Source organism: Hypanus sabinus, chromosome 4 (assembly GCF_030144855.1).
Source record: "Hypanus sabinus isolate sHypSab1 chromosome 4, sHypSab1.hap1, whole genome shotgun sequence".
Taxonomy (NCBI): Eukaryota; Metazoa; Chordata; class Chondrichthyes; order Myliobatiformes; family Dasyatidae; genus Hypanus; species Hypanus sabinus.
Window position 1 is genome coordinate 30,259,821 of NC_082709.1, and position 25,472 is coordinate 30,285,292.

Sequence of the window (25,472 nt, forward strand, 5' to 3'; positions counted from 1 at the left end):
TATATATGTTAGTACCTGAACTTGGGTGCAAAATGTATATATTACAAAGTTTGCTGTTACGAGGGAAAGTAGCAGACTTTGAGGTAGTTCAAACCTGGCTCCAGGAAGGCTCATAGTTGCCAGATGAAATTTAGCTCAAGGGAGGGAGAACCATTTATTTTGTACAAGTGGCCCTGTAATGGCTGTCTAAATTAATGCTAGAAGGAGCAGATATTCCTGGAGTGTACTCATAAACATTTTTAATAATGGAAGGACAAGTAGGGAGAAATACTGAAAATGATATGAAATTGCATGCCCTTGTAAATAGAAACATGAAGCAAAAAGCAAATAAATTATGATGAAAATTTATGAAACAATGCATCTGTTTTAACTGGAATCTTACTTTAATCTTTAAAAACCACATTTTAGGAAGAATGCCACATCATGAGAAAAGATGCAGAGATGATTTACTGTGCGCCAAAAGTGAAAGATAGAGAGAGAGAAAGTGAAGGAGGGAAACAAAAGAAAGGAGAAAAACAAATAAGGTTGTCTTATACGAAAAGCCAGCTCATACTAGAGAGATACACATTCCAGTGGTAAGAAATAACCGATGTAATAGTCATAATCAGTGGCATGACACAGACTGCAGAGAAACCTCTGGAAAAATACAGTCAGCTATACCACAATTACTGAAGATTTACTGAAGTATTACACAGATATAAGTAATTATATCAAAACATAAGCAAATATGGGAAAGTTAAGCAACAAGGAAAGATGACAATATTACACTCTAATTCAACATTTCTATCCTCTTTTGTTTAAACTGCTTTTTGCACTCTTCCTAGCCACGTTTTCAAAGTTTTAAATTTCAGATATATTATCAAAGTATGCATCAAAATGAGTTGCATTTTCTTGTAGACAGCCACAAAATACAGGACACAATAGAAATCACTAAAAATACACACACACACCTGCACATGACCACCGCATATCCAATTAATAGATGAGGACAAATCACGCAAATAATTTTTAAAAATGTAAACAAAAACACAATGAACATGATCTGCAAAAAGTGAGTCCACAGCTACGGAGCCTGTTCAGTGCTGAGACGAGTGAAGCCTGTCCAGGAGTCGGATGTCTGCAAGGCTCCTGGACCTGGTGGTGTGGGATCCCAGACTGCTGCACCTCCTGCTGTGCGGTAATAGTGAGAGGAGAGGGGGACTGGTCAGACGTATGAGTGTGCAAGCAGATGTTGAATGCCTGTTTGTTTTCCACACTCGTCCTCATTGAGTTTAATCTTGCTTGACACTTTAACTGGTATGGAGTAATGGAGCCGACCATAGGCTTGTCTTCTGCTATCAGGCCTTGCGGCAGTTTCCACCCACAGCGATGGCCTCTACAGTCATACCTACACTCTGAATAGTTTGTGGAATCCCTGAGAACAGGGGTTCCCAACATACTTTATGCTATGGACCAATACAAGGGCTCCATAGAGCCCAGGTTTGGAATCCCTGCCTTAGGAGATTGCAAACAGTGTTCATCCAAGAACACAAACTTTCTCCTGAACATTCATGAGCACTGCTGTGGTATCATAGGGTATTTCAGTTTGGGTTCCGTTCAGATGCCACCAGTGCTTTTTAGAGAAGATAGTAACTAAAGAGGTCAGGAGCTGTGTGTCTCAGAAACTATTGGGGCCAGAAAGATGACTCAAGAACTTCAGAGTAATAGTGTTTCTATTACCTGTTCTTTTGTGAACAGATGATCAAAGTTTACAGCAATAAGCTGACCCACCTTCAATGTTTATCACATTCTTCTTTTAAACAAAGGTAGTATTTGTAGTCCTCTTCCCTCCCATATCGAAAGGACAGTGGCCAGTGCCTTTACAAACTATAACCTATCTTTTTTAAATTTAGAGATAAAGCGTGCTTGCAGGTCCTTGTTTCGCAATGAACCCGTGCCACTCAGTTGCACCCGTGTGACCAATGACCCCTACACCTTTGAATATGTAGTTGTTGTGGCAGCTAATCAAAATATTGTGGCAGATAAGGAAGTTCTGGCTTCCTCCAAGATCGCAAAAATATGTAGGTTTGTAGGCCACTGTAATTTTCCCCTAATGTATAGATGCATTAAAACCTGGGAGATCTGATTGGAATGTGGGGAATAGAAACAAAAATCTAAAAACACTGAGATGGGAGATTGATGGATGGCACTGTCTTAGCTGGCTGGCGGGTCTGTTTCTGTGCTGTATCTCTTTTTGATCTTACTTCCGTATTCGAGAATGCATTACAGCCAAACTAGGTACCTCTTATACTCTGAGGAAACCCAACCTTTCAAATAACCTCTTGATATTTGTGCCTTGTAAAACAATGCTACTGGCTTCTCCACAGCTGCATCGTCTGTAATGTTGACTTCAGTTGCAGATTCTTCATTTGGCACTTACTGCTTAGTCTCTTCTTTCAAAAAGTTTCCTAATGTTTCTTGACTACAAAGTCACATCTGATCAGACCAAATTCAAATTAAGAACAAGAGGATGATATTACCTGCTTGTGATATTACAACACTGTGCATGCGTGTGCACACAGTGCACAGTGGCCCCAGAACTTATCAAGTTACTCCTTTCCGGTGGTGCAGTCCATCAGTCCAAAATGTGAAAGCTATTACCTAACAGTGCCATTTTGATGGCAAACCCTGTCACAATTAGCAAGCTCATTAAATAAATTCCCTTTCAAGTTTCTTTCATGTGAAGATTTGGTTACAAAAAAACTTCAGTTTAAATTCAATTTATGCCTCTCTTAACATTTTAGTTTTAATGTTATTAACTTCTTTATTGTAGATGTCAGATGGAAGAATAAATTCTGGGGCAAATCTATGGAAATACTTCCCGTGGGAAGAGTGAATGTCCTGCTGCCAAAGTGAGTTTTAAGTGTAAATGTTTTATCACGTAACAGGTGGGGCAAACTGTAATATTTATGCTTCCCACTCAAAGTGTCAGCATTAATTGTTAGCACGGAGGAAGGGACAGTTGGCTCACAAATAGAAAAAGCTTGTAAGCAGTGTGAGAGGGAGAACAGGCAGGTGATAGAGAAGGGACACGCTCAGACTGATGGTTTCAGATGTGTCTGTTTTAATACAAAGAGTATCATGAACAAAGTGCTTGAGTTTAAAGCCTGGATCAGTACTTGGAGCTATGATGTTGTGCCATTACAGAGACTTGAATAGCTCAGGGGCAGGAATGGCTACTTAGAATGCCAGGCTTCAGATGTTTCAGAAAGGACAGGGAGGGAGGCAAAAATGGTCCGGGCATGGCACTGCTTATCAGAGATAGTGTCACAGCTGCAGAAAAGGAGGAAGTCCTGGAACGATTGTCTACTGAGTCTTTGTGGGTAGAGGTTAGGAACAGGAAGGGGTCAATAACTCTATTGGGTGTTTTTTTATAGACCACCCAATAGTAACAGGGACATCGGGGAGCAGATAGGGAGACAGATTCTGGAAAGGAGTAATAATAACAAGGTGGTTCTGGTGGGAGATTTTAATTTCCCAAATATTGATTGACATCTCCCTAGAGTGAGGGGTTTAGATGGGGTGGAGTTTGTTAGGTGTGTTCAGGAAGGTTTCTTAACACAATATGTAGATAAGCCTACAAGAGGAGAGGCTGTACTTGATCTGGTATTGGGAAATGAACCTGGTCAGGTGTCAGTGGGAGAGCATTTTGGACATAGTGTTCACAATTCTATCTCCTTTACCATAGCATTGGAGAGGGATAGGAACAGACAAGTTAGGGAAACATTTCATTGGAGTAAGGGGAACTATGAGGGGAACTTGGAAGGATAAATTGGGAACAGATGTTCTCAGGGAAACGTACCGAACAAATGTGGCAAATGTTCAGGGGATATTTGTGTGGGGTTCTGAGTAGGTACGTTCCAATGAGACAGGGAAAGAATGGTAGGTTACAAGATCTGCAGTGAACAAAGGCTGTTGTAAGTCTAGTCAAGGAGAAGAGAAGAGCTTATGAAAGGTTCAAAAAACTAGGAAATGATATGAATCTAGAAGATTATAAGGCTAGCAGGAAGGAGCTTAAGAATGAAATTAGGAGAGCCAGAAGGGGCCACGAGAGGGCCTTGGCAGACAGAATTAAGGAAAACCCCAAGGCATCCTACAAGTATGTGAAGAACAAGAGGATAAGATGTGAGAGAATAGGACCAATCAAGTGTGACAGTGGAAAAGTGTGTATGAAGCCGGAGGAGGTAGCGGGGGTACTTAATGAAAACTTTCCTTCAGTGTTCACTTTAGGAAAGGATCTTGGCGATTGTAGGGATGACTTACAGTGGACTGAAAAGCTTGAACATATAGACATTAAGAAAAAAGATGTGCCGGAGCTTTTGGAAAGCATCAAGTTGGATAAGTCACCAGGACTGGACGAGATGTACCCCAGGCTACTGTGGGAGGTGAGGGAGGAGATTGCTGAGCCTCTAGTGATGATCTTTGCATCATCAATGGGGATGGGAGAAGTTCTGGATGATTGGAGGGTTGCAAATGTTGTTCCTTTATTCAAGAAAGAGAGTAGAGATAGTCCAGGAAATTATAGACCAGTGAGTCGTACCTCAGTGGTTGGTAAGTTGATGGAGAAGATCCTGAGAGGCAGGATTTATGAACATTTGGAGAGGCATAATATGAATAGGAATAGTCAGCATGGCTTTGTCAAAGGCAGATCGTGCCTTACGAGCCTGATCGAATTTTTTCAGGATGTGACTAAACGCATTGATGAAGGTAGAGCAGTAGATGTAGTGTATATGGATTTCAGCAAGGCATTTGATAAGGTACCCCATGCAAGGCTTATTGAGAAAGTAAGGATGCATGGGATTGATCCAAGGGGACACTGCTTTGTGGATCCAGAACTAGCTTGCCCACCGAAGGCAAAGAGTGGTTGTAGAATGGTCATATTCTGCCTGGAGGTCGGTGACCAGTGGTGTGCTTCAGGGATCTGTTCTGGGACCCCTACTTTTCATGATTTTTATAAATGACCTAGATGAGAAAGTGGAGGGTTGGGTTAGTAAATTTGCTGATGACAGAGGTTGGGTTTGTTGTGGATAGTGTGGAGGGCTGTCAGAGGTTACAGTGGGACATCGATAGAATTTAAAACTGGGCTGAGAAGTGGCAGATAGAGTTCAACCCAGATAAGTGTGAAGTGGTTCATTTTGGTAGGTCAAATATGATGGCAGAATATAGCATTAATGGTAAGATGGAGGATCAGAGGGATCAGAGGGATCTTGGAGTCCGTCCATAGGATGCTCAAAGCTGTTGCGCAGGTTGACTGTGTGGTTGAGAAGGGATGCGGTGTATTGCTTTCATCAGCTGTGGGATTGAGTTCAAGAGCCGAGAGGTAATATTACAGCTGTATAGGACCCTGGTCAGACCCCACTTGGAGTACTGTGCTCAGTTTTGGTCACCTCACTATAGGAAGAATGTGGAAACCATAGAAAGGGTGCAGAGGAGATTTACAAGGATGTTGCCTGGATTAGAGAGCATGCCTTATGAGAATAGATTGAGTGAACTCGGCCTTTTCTCCTTGGAGTGACAGAGGATGAGAGGTGATCTGATAGAGGTGTATAAGATGATGAGAGGCATTGATCATGTGGATAGTCAGAGGCTTTTTCACAGGGCTGAAATGGCTAACACAAGAGGGCACAATTTTAAGGTGCTTGGAAGGAGGTACAGAAGAGATGTCAGGGGTAAGTTTTTATGCAGAAAGTGGTGAGTGTGTGGAGTGGACTGCCAGCGACGGTGGGGGAGTCAGATACGATAGGGTCTTTTAAGAGACTCCTGGATAGGTACATGGAGCTTAGAAAAATAGAGGGCTATGGGTAACCCTAGGTAATTTCTAAAGTAAGTACACGTTTGGCACAGCATTTTGGGCCGAAGGTCCTGTATTGTGCTGTAGGTTTTCTATGTTTCTTAAACTAATTATTAGCACTTAATTTGTTTCAGTATTTTAAAGAGTTACCTACTTTACACCATGTAAAATGACAAATGGTGATTGTTGAAAATGTTTCCTGCTCTAAATTGTGTTTCTTGGCACACCGAAGTTCAGTGTCACAGCCACTTTCACTGATGCTGCTACTGCAGTCATAACCGCAAGATGTCAGATATAATCAGAAGCATGATGGTCATTGGGCATAGATCTGAAAAGCTATAACTCACTGCATTTCAGGAGGGTGAAAATTTCCCTGATATGACTTCCACTGAGAGCTGTTCTATCCATTTCCTGTTCATTCTGGGAAATTGTCCTGTTCAGTGTTCCCCTTTCTCATTCTCCAGTCATGTTTTATAGCGAGAGAATGTCAACCAGGTACATTTGTATAGAGCACCAAAGTTCTGGAAAATATACTTCTTAGAATGCAGTGGTAGTGTAGTGGTTAGTATAATGGTTTATCGTACAGCTGACATGGGTTCAGTTCTCACCACTGCCTGTAAGGGGGTTGTATGTTCTCCCTGTGACTGTGCAGATGTTCCTGTTTCCTCCCATAGTCCAAAGGTCTACCGTTTGGTAGGTTAATTGATCATTGTGAATTGTCCCATGATAAGGCTACAATTAAATTGGAGGATTGGTGGCCAGCATAGCTTAAAGGGCTGGAAAGGCCCATTCTGCACTGCATCCCAACTAAAAAATAAAAACAACTGCTACATCACACCTTGTAGACTTTGCCAATAACACAAAGAAACTGCAGCAGTGAACCAGCAAGCGTCCCGGCCCAAATCCACATCTTGTTCATGCCTCTGGTATCATTTTGAAATAGAAAGGCATCTAACACATTTAATTACTGATCTTGTTTTTAACCCTTTTATAGTTTATCCCTTCCAAAATTGAATGCAGCTATATAATAATAGCTATTTGCAAAACTTCAATTTTGCCCTAAACTTGATTGTTAGACGTACACTATTTTCAATGTTTACGCCCTCTCCTTGTTCTGTGGCATTGATTCAATACATGTATCTCTAAGCAGAGTAAACAGGAAATGTTTCTGTACATTGCTTCTCTTCCTTTAAGCAGAGCATTTACTATAATGTGCCCCTGTAACCAAACGATATGGAGTACATGGAATCGTTTGTTATAGCATGTTAAGAATTAACCTGGTGAACACTGGGAAAGTGTGTCTCTTCCTTACAACAGTTAAATACAGGATACATTGAAGCAATAAGAAGTAATTTATTTGGAATTTCAGATATGGAGATGAGTTTGAATGGAATAAAGTTACCACCTGTATACATAACATTCTTAGTGGGCAACGTTGGATCGAACACTATGGAGAAATTACCATTAGGAACACAAAAAACAATGTGTGCATTTGTAAACTAAGCTTCATTAAGGTAACTGCATTTATGTACATAAACTTACTAATAATGATAAGCTTGCTACCTCAGAGAACGTCTTAATCATGATCATTCAAGGTGGATCCATTGCCAATACTTTTGAACTTGTGAAATTATAATGTGAAGTTTGGATTTGACATGCTGAAAGATACGTTTGATCTTAGCCTTGTGGCTGCATTACATTGATAATTGTTCATTCTACATACAATGGATGCTATATTGAAAAATAATTAATTTAGAAGACTGGTTAAAACTAATTATAGAGGCACTGTTACTGTATTTTCTTTCAGTGATTTTTGTTTGTAGCATTCCCTCATTAATGACTAATACCTTTTCTTTTAATTAGCAACTTCTGATTTAAGACCTTAAGACATAGGAGTCTGTTCCGCTACTTCATAATGGCTGATCCAGTTTTCCTTTCAGCCTCAGTCTTCTGCCTTCTTCCTGTATCTCGTCATGCTCTGACTAATCAAGAATCTGTCAACCTCTGCCTTAAATATACCAAAAAACTTGGCTCCACAACTGCCAGTGGCAATGACTTCCACAGATTCACCACTCTCTGGCTAAAGAAATTCCTCCCCATGACAGTCCTGAAAGGACGTCCCTTTATTCTGAGGCTGTGTCCTCTGGTCTTATACTCTCCCACCATAGGAACCATCCTCTCCACATCCACTCTATCAAAGCCTTTCACCATTCGATAAGTTTCGTTGAGGTCACCCCTCATTCTTCTGAATTCCAGTTAATGTAGGCCCAAAGCCATCAAACACTCTTCAAATGACAGGACATTCAATCCTGCAATCATTTTTTGGTAACCTCCTTTGAACCATTTCCAGTTTCAGCACATCCCTTCTAAGATAAGGAGCTCAATACTGCTCACAATACTCCAAGTGAGGCCTCACCAGTGCTTTGTAAAGTCTCAACATTACACCCTTGCTTTTATATTCTAGTCCTCTGGAAATGAGGATTTATCAGATGCACACGTGGTGTTTTGGGAAATTGGCATTAACGCTGGAGATTTTGGACATCACTGTAGCCCATTAACTCAAATACTTTTCAAACACTTAAACTTTGTGTATTTAATGGATTTTTGTTGCTTTTAAAAAAATTGAGTAAAATATTGGCTTGTTTAAGAAAAATGTGAAATACTAGATGAATCAGCATATTAGTAACAATTATTCTGTTTTTTTATTTGCAAAGGGAAGTTACTGGAGTTCAAATGTAAATGAAGTTCAAGGGTTTGTGATGGATCAGGAAGGGAAAGTGGTACGACGGCTCTTTGGCAAGTGGCATGAAGGGCTGTACTGTGGAGTTCCCCCCTCTGCTAAATGCATATGGAGACCAGGTGAAATCACTGCTGAGTGCTAAATCGAACAAAATGTTTTAGAGTTTAATATCTAGAATGGGAACTGATGACACAAACTTTATTTGGAAGATTGAGACCCGGCATTTCATTTCAGCATTGCCATCTCCATATCATCAGCTTCTTTGCCTTTAGCGTTTTGTTTGTAGTTCCCAAATGTTGATTACATTTCAACCATGGTGCCTTGTACTCATGAGTGAGCTATGATGTGTGATAGTTGTTTTATGTGGAGGTAAGCTGGTGAGTCAAAATAACATCATTTGACATTTCAGCAATCAGAACACTATTCAGTAACATGAATATCCTCAACCTGATCTGACCAATGTAAATGTGGCAGGTTCTGATCGCATGCCTGATTTTAAAATAAACTTGGTTGGAAGCCCATTAAAAAGAAAGAACAGTAAACTCTGGGGAGTGAGTTAATAGCCGTCCAGTCTCAAATCAACCAGATAAAAATTACCCCCTAATATTTCTGTTGTTTGCTTTGGGAATACAGGAATATAATTTTGGCATTCAATGAGTATATTGATTTTAATATATTACAGCTGCAAGCCATTCCATTTTCATTCTGTTAAGAAAATACATATTAAAAAATCTTAATTTATTTTACGTTTGCTAATTGCTCTCCCGTTGCAGCAGTTATGATGAATTGGGGGAGCTGACACGTGCAAAGGAGACTCTTAAGTGCAAATGTTCCTCAACATCCCTGTCAGTGTATCCACTTTTTACACTGCTAGTGTCTTATTAACGGGTTTACCTTTAGTCACTTGTGCTGTTATCTAGTATTCTGTCTTCAGACTGCTTCTGTGAGGAAGGGAAGAGTCATGGCAGGGCACTGTATGCTGTAGTAGAAGTGGAACCATGTTGAAGCCAAGCTTGTAGGCAACTTTGTTTTAATACACTTTTATTTGTAATGATGCCCTGTTCTACTTATTAAAATAATTGCTTTTCTTTGGGGGGAATGATGGGAGGAAATTTAAATTGGGGCACTGTATTTGCATAATATAACTAATGATTAAACATATGGAAAAAGAAAAGAATAAAGAAAGGCATAAAAAAGTTAGGAAACCCTGTTCTAAATAGGGAGATACTGAGGTGCAAAGGGATTTGGGAGTCCTCGTGCAGGATTCTCTAAAAATTAATTTGAAGTTTGAATCTGTGGTGAGGAAAGCAAATGAAATATCAGCATTAATTTTAAGGGGACTGGAGTATAAAAACAAGGATGTAATGCTAAGGTTGTATAAGGCACTGGTGAGGCCTCACTTGCAGTATTGTGAGCAGTTTTGGGCCCCTTATTTAAGAAAGGATGTGCGGATATTGGAGAGGGTTCAGAGGAGGTTCACAGGTTATCATATGAGCAGCAATTGAAGGCTCTGGGCCTGAACTTGCTGGAATTTAGAATAGTAAGAGGGGATCTCATTGAAACCTATCAAATGTTGAAAGAACAAGATAGGTTGGATACGAAGAGGATGTTTCTTTTGGTGGGAGATTCTAGGACCAGATGGCAAATCCTCAAGATAGAGGGACGACCATTTAAAACAGATAAGAAGGAATTTCTGCAGCCAGAGGGTGGTAAATCTGTGGAATTCATTGCCACAGGCAGCTGTCTCACTGAGGTTGATAGGTTCTTGATTAGTCAGGGAGTGAAAGGTTATGGGGAGAAGGAGGGAGAATGGGGTTAAGAGGGAAATGGATCAGCCATGATATATAACCATATAACAATTACAGCACGGAAACAGGCCATCTCGGCCCTTTTAGTCCGTGCCAAATGCTTACTCTCACCTAGTCCCACTGACCCGCACTCAGCCCATAACCCTCCACTCCTTTCCTGTCCATATACCTATCCAATTTTGCTTTAAATGACAATACTGAACCTGCCTCTATCACTTCTACTGGAAGCTCGTTCCACACAGCTACCACTCTCTCAGTAAAGAAATACCCCCTCGTGTTACCCTTAAACCCTTCAACTCATGTCCTCTTGTTTGAATCTCCTCTAAATGGAAAAAGCCTATTAACGTCAACTCTATCTATCCCCCTCATAATTTAAAATACCTCTATTAAGTTCCCCCTCAACTTCCTACGCTCCAAAGAATAAAGACCTAACTTGTTCAATCTTTCCCTGTAACTTCGGTGTTGAAACCCAGGTAACATTCTAGTAAATTTTCTCTGTACTCTCTCTATTTTGTTGACATCTTTCCTGTAATTCGGTGACCAGAACTGTACACAATACTCCAAATTCGGCCTTACCAATGCCTTGTACAATTTTAACATTATATCCCAACTCCTATACTCAATGCTCTTACTAAAAGCTTTCTTCACCACCTTATCCACATGAGATTCCGCCTTCAGGGAACTATCCACCATTATTCCTAGATCACTCTGTTCTACTGCATTCTTCAATGCCCTACCATTTACCATGTATGTCCTATTTGGATTATTCCTACCAAAATATAGCACCTCACACTTATCAACATTAAACTCCATCTGCCAATGTTTAGCCCACTCTTCCAAGTGGCCTAAATTGCTCTGCAAACTTTGAAAACCTACTTCATTATCCACAACGCCATCTACCTTAGTATCATCTGCATACTTACTAATCCAATTTACCACCCCATCATCCAGATCATTAATGTATATGACAAACAACATTGGACCCAGTACAGATCCCTGAGGCACACCACTAGTCACCGGCCTCCAACCTGACAAACAGTTATCCACCACTACTCTCTGGCATCTCCCATCCAGCCACTGTTGAATCCATTTTACTACTTCAATATTAATACCTAATGATTGAACCTTCCTAACTAACCTTCTGTGTGGAACCTTGTCAAAGGCCTTACTGAAGTCCATATAGACAACATCCACTGCTTTACCCTTGTCAATTTTCCTCATAACCTCTTCAAAAAATTCAATATGATTTGTCAAACATGACCTTCCACGCACAAATCCATGTTGATTGTTCCTAATCAGACCCTAATTATCCAGATAATTATGTATACCATCTCTAAGAATACTTTCCATTAATTTACCAACCACTGATGTCAAACTGACAGGCCTATAATTGCTAGGTTTACTCTTAGAACCCTTTTTAAACAATGGAACCACATGAGCAATATGCCAATCCTCCGGCACCATCCCCGTTTCTAATGACACTTGAAATATTTGTGTCAGAGCCCCTGCTATTTCTACACTAACCTCCCTCAAGGTCCTAGGGAATATCCTGTCAGGATCCGGAGATTTATCCACTTTTATATTCCTTAAAAGTGCCAGTACTTCCTACTCTTTAATCGTCATAGTTTCCTACTTGTTTCCCTTACCTTACACAATTCAATATCCTTCTCCTTAGGGAATACCAAAGAAAAGAAATTGTTCAAAAACTCCCCCATCTCTTTCGGCTCCACAAATAGCTATCCACTCTGATTCCCTAAGGGACCAATTTTATCCCTGACTATCCTTTTGCTATTAATATAACTGTAGAAACCCATCAGATTTATTTTCACCTTATTTGCCAAAGCAAATATCTTCTTTGAGCTTTTCTAATTTCTTTAAGATTCTTCTTACATTCTTTATATTCCTCGAGCACCTCATTTACTCCATGCTGCCTATATTTATTGTAGATCTCTCTCTTTTTCCTAACCAAGTTTCCAATATCTCTTGAAAACCATGGCTCTCTCAGACTTTTAACCTTTCCTTTCAACTTAACAGGAACATAAAGATTCTGTACACTCAAAATTTCACCTTTAAATGACTGCCATTTCTCTATTACATCCTTCCCATAAAATCAACTGTCCCAATCCACTCCTTCTAAATCCTTTTGTATCTTCTCAAAGTTAGCCTTTCTCTAATCAAAAATCTCAACCCTGGGTCCAGTCCTATCCTTCTCCATAATTATATTGAAACTAATGGCATTGTGATCACTGGACCCGAAGTGCTCTCCAACACTATTTCATTCCCTAACAGAAGAACCAACACTGCCCCTTCTCTAGTTGGTACCTCTATGTATTGCTGCAAAAAACTATCCTGCACACATTTTACAAACTCCAATCCATCCATCCCTTTTACAGTATGGGCTTCCCAGTCTATGTGTGGAAAATTAAAATCTCCCACACATGATGTTCTGGTGGAGCAGACTTGGGCTGAATGGCTATATTGGGCTATATTGTGAGGGACATAGATTGGGTAAACATCTTCCCTCGCAGTAGTGTCTACAACCAGAGGGCATAGGGTTAAGGTAAAGGATGGGAGATTTAGAGGGAATTTGACCCAGTTGGATTCTGGAGCAAACTTAACAAGGGATAGAGGAAGCAAGTACCATCACAACATTTAACGAGTATTTGGATGAGCACTGGACACACTTGGACTCAGAAATAGTGAAAATGTGCTGGAAAGAGAGATGAGGTGCTTCACAGCTGGGCTGGACAGGGTGCTGAAGAGCCTGTTCCCATTCCACACACTCCATTAGCACTCTACAAGTCAACTGTGAAAAGTGAAGGTATTCCATGTATTACGGCATTTAGACTTAGGTAAAACACTATTCAATAATAATGTAATGACTTGCCAGTTACAAATGATCTGGAATAAGCAGGTTGTCTAGACTATCAAAATTTTAAAGTTGCTAATAACAAATATTAACCTCTGATGTTCTCTTGCTTCACTTTGAATAACACACAGTAAGCAGTAGAATATGATAAATATTTAGCTTCTCAAGGTCTTGTTGCAGTCAAGATGGTTTGATCCCTGGTTTGCATGTCAATAATACAGCAGTTCTCAATTTCATTCTATATTTTATTAATTTTGCAGGCTCCATGCCAACGAACAGTGACATGTATTATGGCTTCACTAGATTTGCAATTGAGCTGAATGAATTGGATCCTATGATGAAAGAGTTCCTCCCACCTACTGATGTTAGATTTAGACCAGATCAAAGGTAAATAAATTAATTATTTAACTTCGAAAGTAAATAGAATACTGAATTCAGACTTGGTGGATAATAACTACTTGTTCAGAAAGCTGTATTTAGTACAGAGTAAATAACTCGATCTCCAGTGAGGTACACACTGGAAATGAAGACTGGTGTTGAGCTTATTTTGTTGTATTTGCTTCAAAACCTGATTCAACTTGAGTTCATAAACTTTGTTTTGTATGATCTGGGAGCAGTCTGGTGAATGTTATCTGCAGATAAAATATAAATGTCAGTGATAAAACTAGCAGGTGAGAAAACAACTCCCAGACTAAACAATTAGTCCTGATTTCCACTGGGATTAAAGTAGTGAGAATTAGGAAACATAGTGGACATGGAGAGAAATACAAAAGCACTCATTGTGAGGAAATTGTTCAAAGTTCAAAGTAAATTTACTATCAATGTGCATATATGTCACCATATACACCCTGAAAATCTTTCACTTATGAATATACATCGTAAAACCAAGAACCATGGTATAATCAATGAAGGACAGAATCCAAAAGGATGGACAAACAATGAAAGTGCTTTGGTGTTTCCATACCAGGCTGTGATGCAGCCAGTCATAATACTCTCCACCATGCATCTGTAGAGGTTTGGCAATCTTTTAGATGTCATGCTGAATCTCCACAATCTCCCAAGTAAAGGCACTACAGTGCTCTCTTCATAATTGCACTTACATGCTGGGCCCAGAACAGGTCCTCCAAAATACTAACACCAAAGGATTTAAAATTGCTGACCTTATCCACCTCTGATCCTCCGGTGAGAACTGGCTTATGAAACTCTGGTTTCCACCTCCTGAAGTCAATAATCAGCTCCTTTGGTCTTGCTGACATTAAGAGGATGTTGTTGTGGCATCACTCAGCCAGATTTTCAATCTCCCTCCTATATGCTGATTCATCACCATCCTTGATTTGGCCAACGACAGCAGCGTAATCAACAAGCTTGAGCATGGCACTAGAGTTATGCTTAGTCGCACGAGCAGAGCAGGGGACTAAGCACACAGCCTAGTGGTGCACCTGTGCTGATGACTGGGAGAGGCTGCCTGAGAGTGTAATAGAGAAAAAAATTTAGGACTTGCTCTCAATTTGCAGCTCTCTTGTGTTTTATTCATGAAGGCATTATGAATTCTGAGTCTTGTGTTTTGAAACTACAAAACATAAAACTAATTGCAAGAGAAAGACGGGAGCCCAGAACAGATCTTACTTTCAGTTTCATTTTAAGGGAGGCTATGTCAGAAGGTGTAAATATTTAAGGTATTTCCTTTTCCAAGAGTAAATGGGACAACCATCAGAATTTCCATGATTAGTTGTCCTCTAGAATTCAATCTTGTAATTGCGTTCTCTAAGAAACCGAGCCCATCTGTACATTCACACTCCTGACCTTAGTGGAACACCCTTCTGTGGATTGAAAATGGACACCAGTGATTGATGATTAATAATGAGGGTAAATGCTTTCCTGTACAAGTACTGGTTGAAACTTTTTACACACTAAACCAAACTCGAGGCCTCTCTGTCAATCCGTGTATAATTTTTCTCTGCAGCAGTAAGGGAACGTGATGCAAAGGCATTCACTTCCATCGCACATAACATGTGACATGACTGCACCTATAACATAATGCGAGGCATCACGGGAAATCGTAATGCCTGTAGTTTCAGTCTCTGAGTTCCTTCAGGAGGGTGAACCCACGGAAAGCATCTAACCTGGATGGGGTAGCTGGCTGAGTACTAAAGACCCATGCTGATCACTGGCTGGAGCGTTCACCAATATCTTCAATCTCTCACTTTGGCTGCCTAAGCTTCAAACAGGTTTCAATCATACCAGCGCCTAAGAAAAACGTAGTAACCTGCCTCAATGACTATCATCTGTTAGCACTTACATCCACAGTGATAACTCAGATTGATGATGAAACATAACAACACCTGCTTCAGAAGTGACTTGGATCTACTCCAATGTGCCTGCCGGCACAGCAGGTCCACAGCAGATGCCATCTCATTGTCTTTTCACTCAACCCTGGAACACCTGAACAGCAAAGATGCATACATCAGGATGCTTTTTTTTTATCAACTATGGCTTGGCATTCAATACGATTGTTATGAAATCCCATAACTGGATCACTTACTAGCAAAAATAGAGAGGTCCGTTGAAGTCTGATGGTACTATTTTTTAAAGTATTTATTGATAAAGGGCACAAAAATAAGATTAATGCAAACATACAGATAAGATACTTCGTCAATACCAAATCTAAAGCGCGGGTATAATAATAACTAATAAGAAATAGCTCTATCGTTGTCTAGGGGATAACGTATTGTCCGATGGAAAGGTAACAGTCATTGTTAGTTCGTTCAAGCTGCAGCGTTTTGGGTTTAAGAGCGAGGCGGTTTAAACTTGCCCAGGTCTTTTATGATGCCAATCCATTGAGTCAGGGGAGTGGGTTTCCCGTTGTTAGCTAAAAGCCGTTTTCCGTGGTTCCAGCCACCAATTCCAGCAACGGAACTGAACGCACGTGGCTTCCTTCAGATGACTTCCTGCTGTTACGTGGTCGCTTAACGTTTCTTCTGGTGCGTCTGAGGGACTGTTCCTACAGACCCTCTTTTATCCTGACTCGCAGCGTCGTAGATGTCAATCAGGTTGGGGGGGTGCAATCTCTCCCGCAACCAGCCCACTTTGCCTGAGGGTGTTCACGTAGCATAGTATCTCAATCCACAAATTGGTCTCCAAGAGACAATGGCCATGTCCCGTAGCTTTACATCGCCGGGGAAACGAGACAGTCTGCACGTCTCTTCTCCCATTTCCTGGGCCCCTTGACCCAACCCAACAGTGATCTTGCGATTCTCACAAATGAGGGGGCTACGGACGTAACACCCCCTTTCTTCAGCGAGTTTTTTACCATCAGAAAAAAATGAAGTAATACAGAGTCTTACAGGGTGTTAGAATCTAACACAACAACAAAGTTTTTTTTTCTACAGAGTAATACAGTTATACATTCAATTCAGTATCTAAACAGTTAACGATTACAGTGTCACTTTCTTTAATATCTTAACATCTTGTACCGTACTAAAGTCTTGTAGCATCAGACTTCAATTTAATAACCACCTATTTTATTTTTTTTCTTCAGCGACAAAACTAAGGAGGTGTGATCTTAGCTTACGTGCATCTACAAAAGGTTATGTAAATACTAATCTTTCGGTCGTTTTCAGACTGAACAGGCAGGCTTCCAGGGGGTTGTCTTTATTATTCACATGCTTTGTCGAAATCCCGTACAACCAGCTTTGCTATTTAAAAATGGCGTCCCCCTTAACCATCGCCTCTTTTCTGGGGAGTTCCCACGTGGGGAGCTGGGGTAATGTGGCGAGATAAACCCTCGCCCGCCTTTTTCATAGGAATTATTTTATCAACACCGTGTCCCAAACTTAGACCATCTTCTGAATTTCCACCCAGCTCTTTAATGTTACAGGTGGCTAGCCCTCTCGTCAGGACCCTTCATGCTATGTGTTTTCAGTTCGACCTCTTGGCTCAAGCAGCATTTCAAATTCTGCCTTTTCACACCACACTGTGGAATAACAATAGCACGGGTGGGGGGGGGCGGTTATCTCGCGGCTTAATCTGTAAGCGATCTGCAGGGTTTAAAATTTCTTCATTCGATTTGGGAACTACAGATTTCCCGTTTCCTTCAATGATAATATTTATCTCCCCATTTTTGAACTCCACATTAACTTTTAACACACCTTCGAGCACAAACACCTGGGAACTCTCACTTCCCACTATTACCAAGGTTAACCCTTTCTTCACTGAACCAAGTCTATCTGACCCACAAGGACGGCCGTCTCGTTCCACTGAATCAAATACCTCAGACTTTTTCTGAGCTCCATTACTAAATTCAGTACCACGTGCATCCCCATCTTGGACACACTCAAACGGGACATTGGCCTCTTCCAGGCTTTCAATACCCGTACCCTTTTCAAATTCTAAGTTCCCCCGATCCTCCCAGGTACTCTCTGGGCAACTCCCTTCCGGAATAAACTCAACCCCGGGGGCTGAAACAACCTCATCTGCCAACCCAGCAGACTTCTTCAAGGCAAGGGCACCCTTTTCATCTAGGGCTGCCCTCATTCCATTATCGGGAACACCTTTAGAATTTTCAACTTCTTCAAACAGTTCTGCCAAACCAGACAGATCATCCCTGTCCAACTCTGGACCTCTTAACCGCTCTAACGGTTCCTCATCTTTATTTTTTGCCTCTAGAACCTTTCTCCTCGCTAAGGGCAGATCTACCTCCTCTCCCTTACCCTCTTTCACTTTACTACTCTTCATTTTACCACCCTCTAAACCCTTGTTGTACAGGGTCGGTAGAAACGTCTCGGCCAAATTGAAACTGCTCTCGTTCTCAGCTGCCTCTCTCGACATGCTGCGAGTGACCGCGCATGCGGGATGGATCTGGGAATCTAGGGGCAGGGCCGCAGCACTCACCGGCCGGCTTGTCATCGTCATGGCTGCCCAAACCTTACCACCTGCTAAATCGTTACCGAGAAGGACGTCCGTGTCAGTTCTTGGGAATTCTGATCGCACCCCTATTTCAACTGGTCCAGACACCAGCTCAGAATCCATAATGACCTTATGTAAGGGCACCATTTCTGTCCCTTTACTTATCCCCTTTACAGCTACCATTCTCGTCTTTCAACCAAACTCTAGTACCTCACTGCTGATCAACGACAGCTCAGTCCCTGTGTCTCTCCAGATCCGTACGGGAACTGGTGTGTCTCCCTCCCTCACAGACACGGTTCCGTGTGACAGACAAGTCTCAGACCCTTCTCGTACTCTGTCTATCCGGGGCTCTCTTGTCGATTTACTGATTACCGCGACACATCCGATAGGGACTGCTGCTTTCCCTTTTCCTGTCTCTTTCCTCGGAGCAAAGCACCGAGATGCAATATGCGCCCCCCTTCCACAATTAAAACAGGTCAAGCCCGGAAATCTCTGGCCGTCTGGCCTTTCCCCCTCAACCTTACCACTAGCTTCCGGCGGGACCTCTGCCTCAGCCGGCGGACTTTCTCGATCGTTCCCACGGTCTCTCTGGGAACTTTTATTCGAGGAAAACTTTGTCTTGTGGGTTAGGGCATATTCATCTGCGAACCTAGCAAATTCCGAGATGAACTTATGCGGTTTCTCATTCAAATATGTCCGGATCTCCTCCGAAACACAACCTTTAAATTCCTCAATCAGAATTAACTCCCTGAGACACCCATAATCCTCTCCCACTCTCTCTGCGGTGCACCACTGGTCCAAGAGCACCCCCTTCTCATAGGCAAACTCGGTGTACGTCTGATTCCACCCTTTCTTTAACTTTCTAAACTTTTGTCTATATGCCTCAGGTACTAGCTCATAACCCCGGAGAATGGCCGCCTTTACGTTGTCATAACTCTCCTCCTGTCCCTCCTCCATGGCCAACGTCATATATGCCCGCTGTGCCTTCCCCTTTAACACACTTTGTAACAGCGCCACCCACTGACCTCTGGGCCACTTCTGATTCACTGCCACCTTTTCAAAAAGCAAGAAATAACTATCAACATCCGTCTCCTCGAACAGAGGTACTAACCTCAACTCTCAACTAACATTGAACCGCTCCTCTCGGTCTGACCGCTGAACTCGTGGCTCTTGCTGTAACTTCTCCATCTCCAAGTCATGTTTCCTTTGTTTCTCTTTCTCAGCTGCCTCCAGCTGTTTTAACCACATTTCATGCTCTCATTTCACCTCTAACTCCTTCAGCTGGAGCGCATGCTCCCTCTCTCTCTGGGCCCTTTCCTTCTCTTTCTCTCTCTCGGCTGCCTCCAGCTGCTTTAACTTAATTGCATGTTCCAACTTTAATTTCTCCAACTCTAACTGAGCCATCCCACTAGCTGGTACCTTTTCAGGGATATTCTCCAATACTGCAGCCGCAAACACATCCTTCCCGATATAATACTGAGTTATTGCCCTTCGCACCTCCCACTTTTTCATTGACAACCTCACCTCTGCGAGGTTTAACCCCTTCGCCAAATTTATCAAGTCCGATTTGGAGGCTGCCTCCAGAGTCGGGTTTTCTATAAATTCATCCACGTCCATCTTTGCTGGTTTCCCGTCAGGCTACCCGCGTAACCAGATCCAATTTTTGGACTTACAAGCCCGATTCACTGACCTCCCAATTTGGTGTCAAATCCCGAGACGAGAACGGATGTAACACTATCATTCCTCAAATCTAATCAATAAGCTTCAAGACTTTGGCCTAATATCTCCTTGTGCAGTCGGATCCTCAATTTCTTCACTTGCAGAACCCAGTCATTTGGATTGGCAAAAACATCTCCACAATCTCTATCTGCGCAGGTCCACCACAAGGCTAGTGTGGCTAAGCATAGCTCCAATGCCATATTTAAGTTTGCTGATGACACCACTGTCATTGGCCAAATTAGCACATAGGAAGAAGATGAAAAATCTGGCTGAGTGGTGCCACAACAGCAGCCTCTCACTCAGTGTCAGCAAGCCCAAGGAGTTGATTATTGATTTTAGAAGGAAACTTGTCTGCCAATTATTAAAAAAGTCAGGGTTGATCTGCTTGTAATCACAGGTCTACCTCCTGCCTACTAGTGACCTCTTACCTCCTATCAAGAATAATCTCTCTGATCCCTGGCACTTTACCCTGCAATTGTTGAGGCATTTTATACCTCCTCCCTCACCCCTAACCAGAGACCTAAACAGCTTTTCCAAATGAAAAATATTGATAAGTGCATCTACCAATTTGGTCTGCATTTGGTATTCCTGATGTGGCCTCCTCTGCTTTAGAAAAACCAAGCACACACTGGGCAACGGTCTTGCAGAGCACCTAAGTTCTTTCTGAGTGGCCACATCTACCCATCCTCTGCATTCTGCATGCCAGATGAGGCCCAATGCAAACTAGGGAAACAGATTCTCACGTTCTGCGTGGGTAGCCTTCAACCTGATGATTGTCCAGTTGTAAGTAACCCTCCCCTCTGGTGGGTTCTTTTTGCCCTCCCCCTCTGATCTTTGTCCTTGTAGTTCCTCGGTTGAACTTCCAATCCCACCTACCCACTACATTCACAGTTCACCCTCACACTTGCCCTCCTTCACCATTATCTGGTTCTGTTTTTATCCGCCATCCAACACTCCCATTATCGCTTCCTTTATATCAGCTTTCCAGCACTGGTGGCCCTTTATGTTTCTGCGATCTTCCTCCAGCAGCTGACTCCAACCTTCACACTTCTCTCCCTCCAACCTTGCTCCATCATTTTCTCTTCTCTTTGTCTAGTCCATCTTGTTCACCTGCAACTCCCAGCTCCATCCTCCTGCCCCTATTTGGTCAACAGCCTTCCTGTTATCCTTCACCCCTTCACAGTCCACTAATCACCTGTCACACCAACCCCCCCCCCCCTTTACACTGGCCACCACCCACTCCCTTCGTATACTGGTCACCACCCTTCTCCACTCTGTCCTGATGCAGGGTCTTGGTCCAAAATGTTGGCAATTCCTTACTGCTGCTCAACTTGCTGTGTACATCTGGCACTTTGTGCTCTGATTCCAACATCTACAGTATTTACCACTGTGCTCAGAGGAAGTGTTCCAAGACTCCTGTGAAGAAGAATGTTCACCTTGTCCATACCTTAAATGACCCTCTTTTTCCTTAAATAGTGGCTCCTAGTTCCTGCTTAGCTCGCAAGGAAACATCCTCTCACACCTACGCTGATTGCAAGCCCCCGTTGGACATTAATAATACAAAATACTGTAAATCCGCTTAATTAGCAAGGCTGATAGCAGAGGGGGTGTGTAGCCTTGGTTTCTCCCATGCACCAAATTTTCATACCACGGCAAAACCTGTTAAGGGAGGAAGTGATGTGGGAGAGCACATTGGCATCCACGCTAGGTTAAAAGGCAGTTCTGCTGTCAAGACTACTCTCCAATGTTTGCTGCCTGGAAAACCAACGGGATTATCTTTGTTTGCTATTGACCCATTGTGAGATGAGGAACTAGTGCATACTGTGGGTCCAGGACAACATCCCATGTACCATCAATCTTCAGGGCATGGCATCCAGACTTGTGCTAATATTATTTTATGACTGTATTGTGCTGGATTTCATTTATATGTGCTCTATGTGGCTATATTACTGTTTTTTGCATCTTAGCCCCAGAAGAACAATCTTGCGTTTAGCTGTATACATGTGTATAAATGACAATGATCCTGATCTTGAAAGCTGACACTCCACACCAATCCCTGCAGTACCTACTTGGAAAAATATCGTCTTCGCATTAATACATGAGCTTCTATTTTCCAGAATAATCTTAAGTGTCTTGCATCTAAATATAGTACATCTGCTGGTTTTGTATTATCTACAAAGCATGTTAATTCTGTGTATAATTATAGACAGTAAGTATCATTCATATCTAGTAATAAACAAGAAATTAATCCTAATTGTAAAATTAATTGCAATTTAGTATGGTAATATACCAGTACATCCAAAGAGCATTTTTGGAAATATGAAATCTTTTGGTTTAAAAATAACCTGTCAAATAATTCATCATCAAAGGTAATGCTTAAAATTGCATGTTTTCTAATCAGATACTTAGAAGAAGGTAATATCCAAGCCGCTGCATCTGAGAAGCGCAGAATCGAAGAATTGCAAAGGGAGCGGAGAAGGCTTATGGAAGAAAGCAATACTGTTTATCAGCCTCAGTATTTTAAGTGAGTGCTAATTCAATGTGCTTGTCTTATGTTACGTGTGCTACCTGCTGCTTTTAAGGAAATGATTGTTGTAGGCCCAGTTTCTAGTTATTGCATGAATTGTCATTATTATTGACTATTTTAGAGAAAGATTTTACACATCTGTAACTTTGACGAATTTATAACTTTTTCCAGGAAAGTTTCTGAAGGTAATCAAAGAGAATCCTGGATGAGCACTGGGAACTACTGGGAACTGCGAAAGGATCCAGGGTTCAGTAAATTAGAAATTTCAGCACTCTGGTAATTTGAAGAAGTAAAAATAACATTCTTCACAAGAAAAAAGAAATTAACTATGCATAAGTTATTGCTGTTTCAAATCCTATTGCGTTCCTGTGGTTTAGCTGGTCATATGCTAAGGTATGCCTGTTTAGTAACAGGTATAATGAGGAATAGGCCATGACCCAGACACTGCTGGTTTACGATATTGTTTTCCACTAAAGCTGTGAATTTTTGGTAAACCAAAAGTTAAATTTAAAGTGAATGCACAATAGGGATGGCTGTTTGACAGTCATATATTTATTAAAATAGTATAATCTTAATGAAGCATTAACAATTATCACGGCTTTTTGCTAGTGTTTCATCATTCATTTTCATGCCTTATAAGAACAGCAAATACATTAAAAAAACATAGTTTTTATTCTGAAAACTTACTGAATCTCAACTAGTTTTTCAAATTCAAGTTATCATATCAAAAGTTTATTCCTAATTATTAAGTGAATCCCATTCAGCCTTTACAACTACTTCCTTCTACTGTTCAGGCAGCCTCCATTATTGATTGGCTTCCATTCGCATTTCATGTTAATTTTTAAAAATTGCTTTAAAGTATATATTTTTTCAGTAATATTTGTTTACCGATGGATGTGCGAATAAAGTCCTACTGTCTCTAACATCAGCCTTGAAGGTGCAAATAATACTTTGTTGATAAGTAATGCATACAAGTACATGGAGTATAATGAATTTACTGTCAGTAGACATTTGTTAGTCAATTTGGTTTGCTAGATATGAGCAAAGTTAGTACAATAAAAACCTGCTATTGAATGCTGTGTTAATGGAGATGTTAACTTAAAGGCTAAGTATGCATAGAAGCCAATTCACAATAGCGCTAAATGGAATAGGACTAGATATTTCTGAGTGGGGCCTTCACAGCCCAAGCTCAGTGCCTGCATTTTCGATTCTGCTTGAACATGCCATCTGCAGTTCAGGAAGACCCATCTTGTGACCCAGACTGTCCTGTAGCCAGTGATGAGTCAGTGAATGATACAAATCCTCAAGTGACGCAACAGGGTGTTGAACGGATAGAATATTCCCCATATCCAAACCTCCTTAGGATGTGCCCTTGACTGCCAGTAAAGACCTGCCCCTTGCTTTTAAGAAGTAAAATCAACTAAAAGCATTCTAAAAATATAATTTAATCTTATTCTTTTTTTTTCTCCTTGAAGTCCTTTAAATTTAATCAAATAAATGGGCTTACAGGTCATGTGCTGGCGATAAGATCTAAGATCAGGTCCCCTGACAAATTTCAATAAAATGGAAATTGCCGGCAGAACCCATCCAAGGAGTTAAAAGATTTTTTTCTCTAAGTTGAGCAGATACCCTAAATTTTGTGGCTCTTTACAGCAGTTCCACATAAAACACAAGAAAAAGGCTTCATACAATAGTTTTTCTTACAACAGTATAAAACCTGAATGTGTTCTTAATGCTATATGCATTTTTATTTTATCTTAAATTACTTCTGAATAACTGTAATATTTCCTTTATCTGGTATGGTCATTAGCATTTTCCTTATATTTCAAAGGTGCAATGTCTCCAGCATAGCAGGCTGAAATGCATTTATGCACTGCAACCTGATTTTATGTAAAAGTTAATGAATAATGAGAAAAGTTAAATTTTGAAGTTCAACAAAGTTGCACAAAATTATTATCTTTTAAGTATTTTCAAGCTGTGTAGCCAGCTAGACTGATAAGTTTACTTAATTGATATACAATACTAGTTGATGTTGAATACATTTGTTTAGATCTTAAAATGTTCCTTTTGTACAGGAAAACATAACAGTGAATTCATAAATACATTGTACTTTAAAATGTCGATCTTTATACTCTGTTACTGTAGCAATTAAGTAACAAAATTTTGATTTTTTATTTTTAATAATAAAATTCCACCTAGTAACAGTTGCTGAAAACATTGGTTCTAGAGGAAAGTTGGAACTGGGCTTGTCAGCCAATTGCTGGGCTGTACTTCTTTGGTTTTTCATGTTTTGTGGAGCATTGAATGTTGATATATTTTGTTCAAGTTTGTGTTTTCATTTTCTCATACCACCAATATTCCAGATGCTTAAGTAAATTTTTTTTTTTGCTTTCTGGCATTATGAAAATCATAATACCCAGACTTTACTCAATTGAATGGATGCAGACAGAGATGCTCTCAGAGAGGAACCGTAAATGAAGTGCACACAAATTTAAAAAGCTTAACTTTTCAAAAGAAAACTATTAGGACATTGCACCATAAATGTGTCCTTTGTTTGCATCACATCAGGATTTCAGCAATTTTTTACAGATGTATTTCCAAAGAAGTGCATTCAGTAGTAAGAATATGTAAATACCATTAGGTTTTGCCATTGTATAAAAGCCATCTTAATATTCTAAAATCTTTTGTTTAAAATTACTAATTTTAAACAATACTCAAAAGCATATTACTGTTCTTAATCTGCTGATATTACCCATCTTTATGAATATTGTCTTCAATTTTAATACATCAATTAAGCTGTCTTTTTATCTTGAAATTACAGGTATTTGATTTGCAATCTAAATTCATCTTAGGAATTGTTACTTGTCCTAAATAGCAAAATAACATTAGCTAAATAATAATTCAATACATTTCTTTTTAAACTACATCTATTTCCTGTGGTTTTACTTGACTATTAACTTTTATGAACAGTAATTCTACTGGCGTGCCTTAAGGTTCATGTGCTGAAAAGTTAAATCTATTGAGGTATAGTCCTAAGGCCAAAAATGGGGATATCAACATAGTGTATTGGGTTT

The 25,472-nt window shown here is 40.6% G+C and overlaps 1 protein-coding gene across 7 annotated transcripts in view; it reads left to right on the forward strand.

The window, feature by feature from the left end:
* The window catches only part of osbpl6 (oxysterol binding protein-like 6), a 160,024-nt gene extending 135,424 nt beyond the window's left edge, over positions 1–24,600 (forward strand). For all 7 annotated transcript variants that reach the window (XM_059966756.1, XM_059966757.1, XM_059966754.1 and 4 more), the window contains 6 exons: positions 2,813–2,891; positions 7,200–7,344; positions 8,545–8,689; positions 13,508–13,634; positions 22,273–22,395; positions 22,570–24,600. In XM_059966756.1, the coding sequence (XP_059822739.1) occupies positions 2,813–2,891; positions 7,200–7,344; positions 8,545–8,689; positions 13,508–13,634; positions 22,273–22,395; positions 22,570–22,678 (728 nt within the window). In that variant the 3' untranslated portion in view covers positions 22,679–24,600. The remainder of the gene's footprint in view (positions 1–2,812; positions 2,892–7,199; positions 7,345–8,544; positions 8,690–13,507; positions 13,635–22,272; positions 22,396–22,569) is intronic.
* The last annotated feature ends 872 nt before the right edge of the window (positions 24,601–25,472 follow it).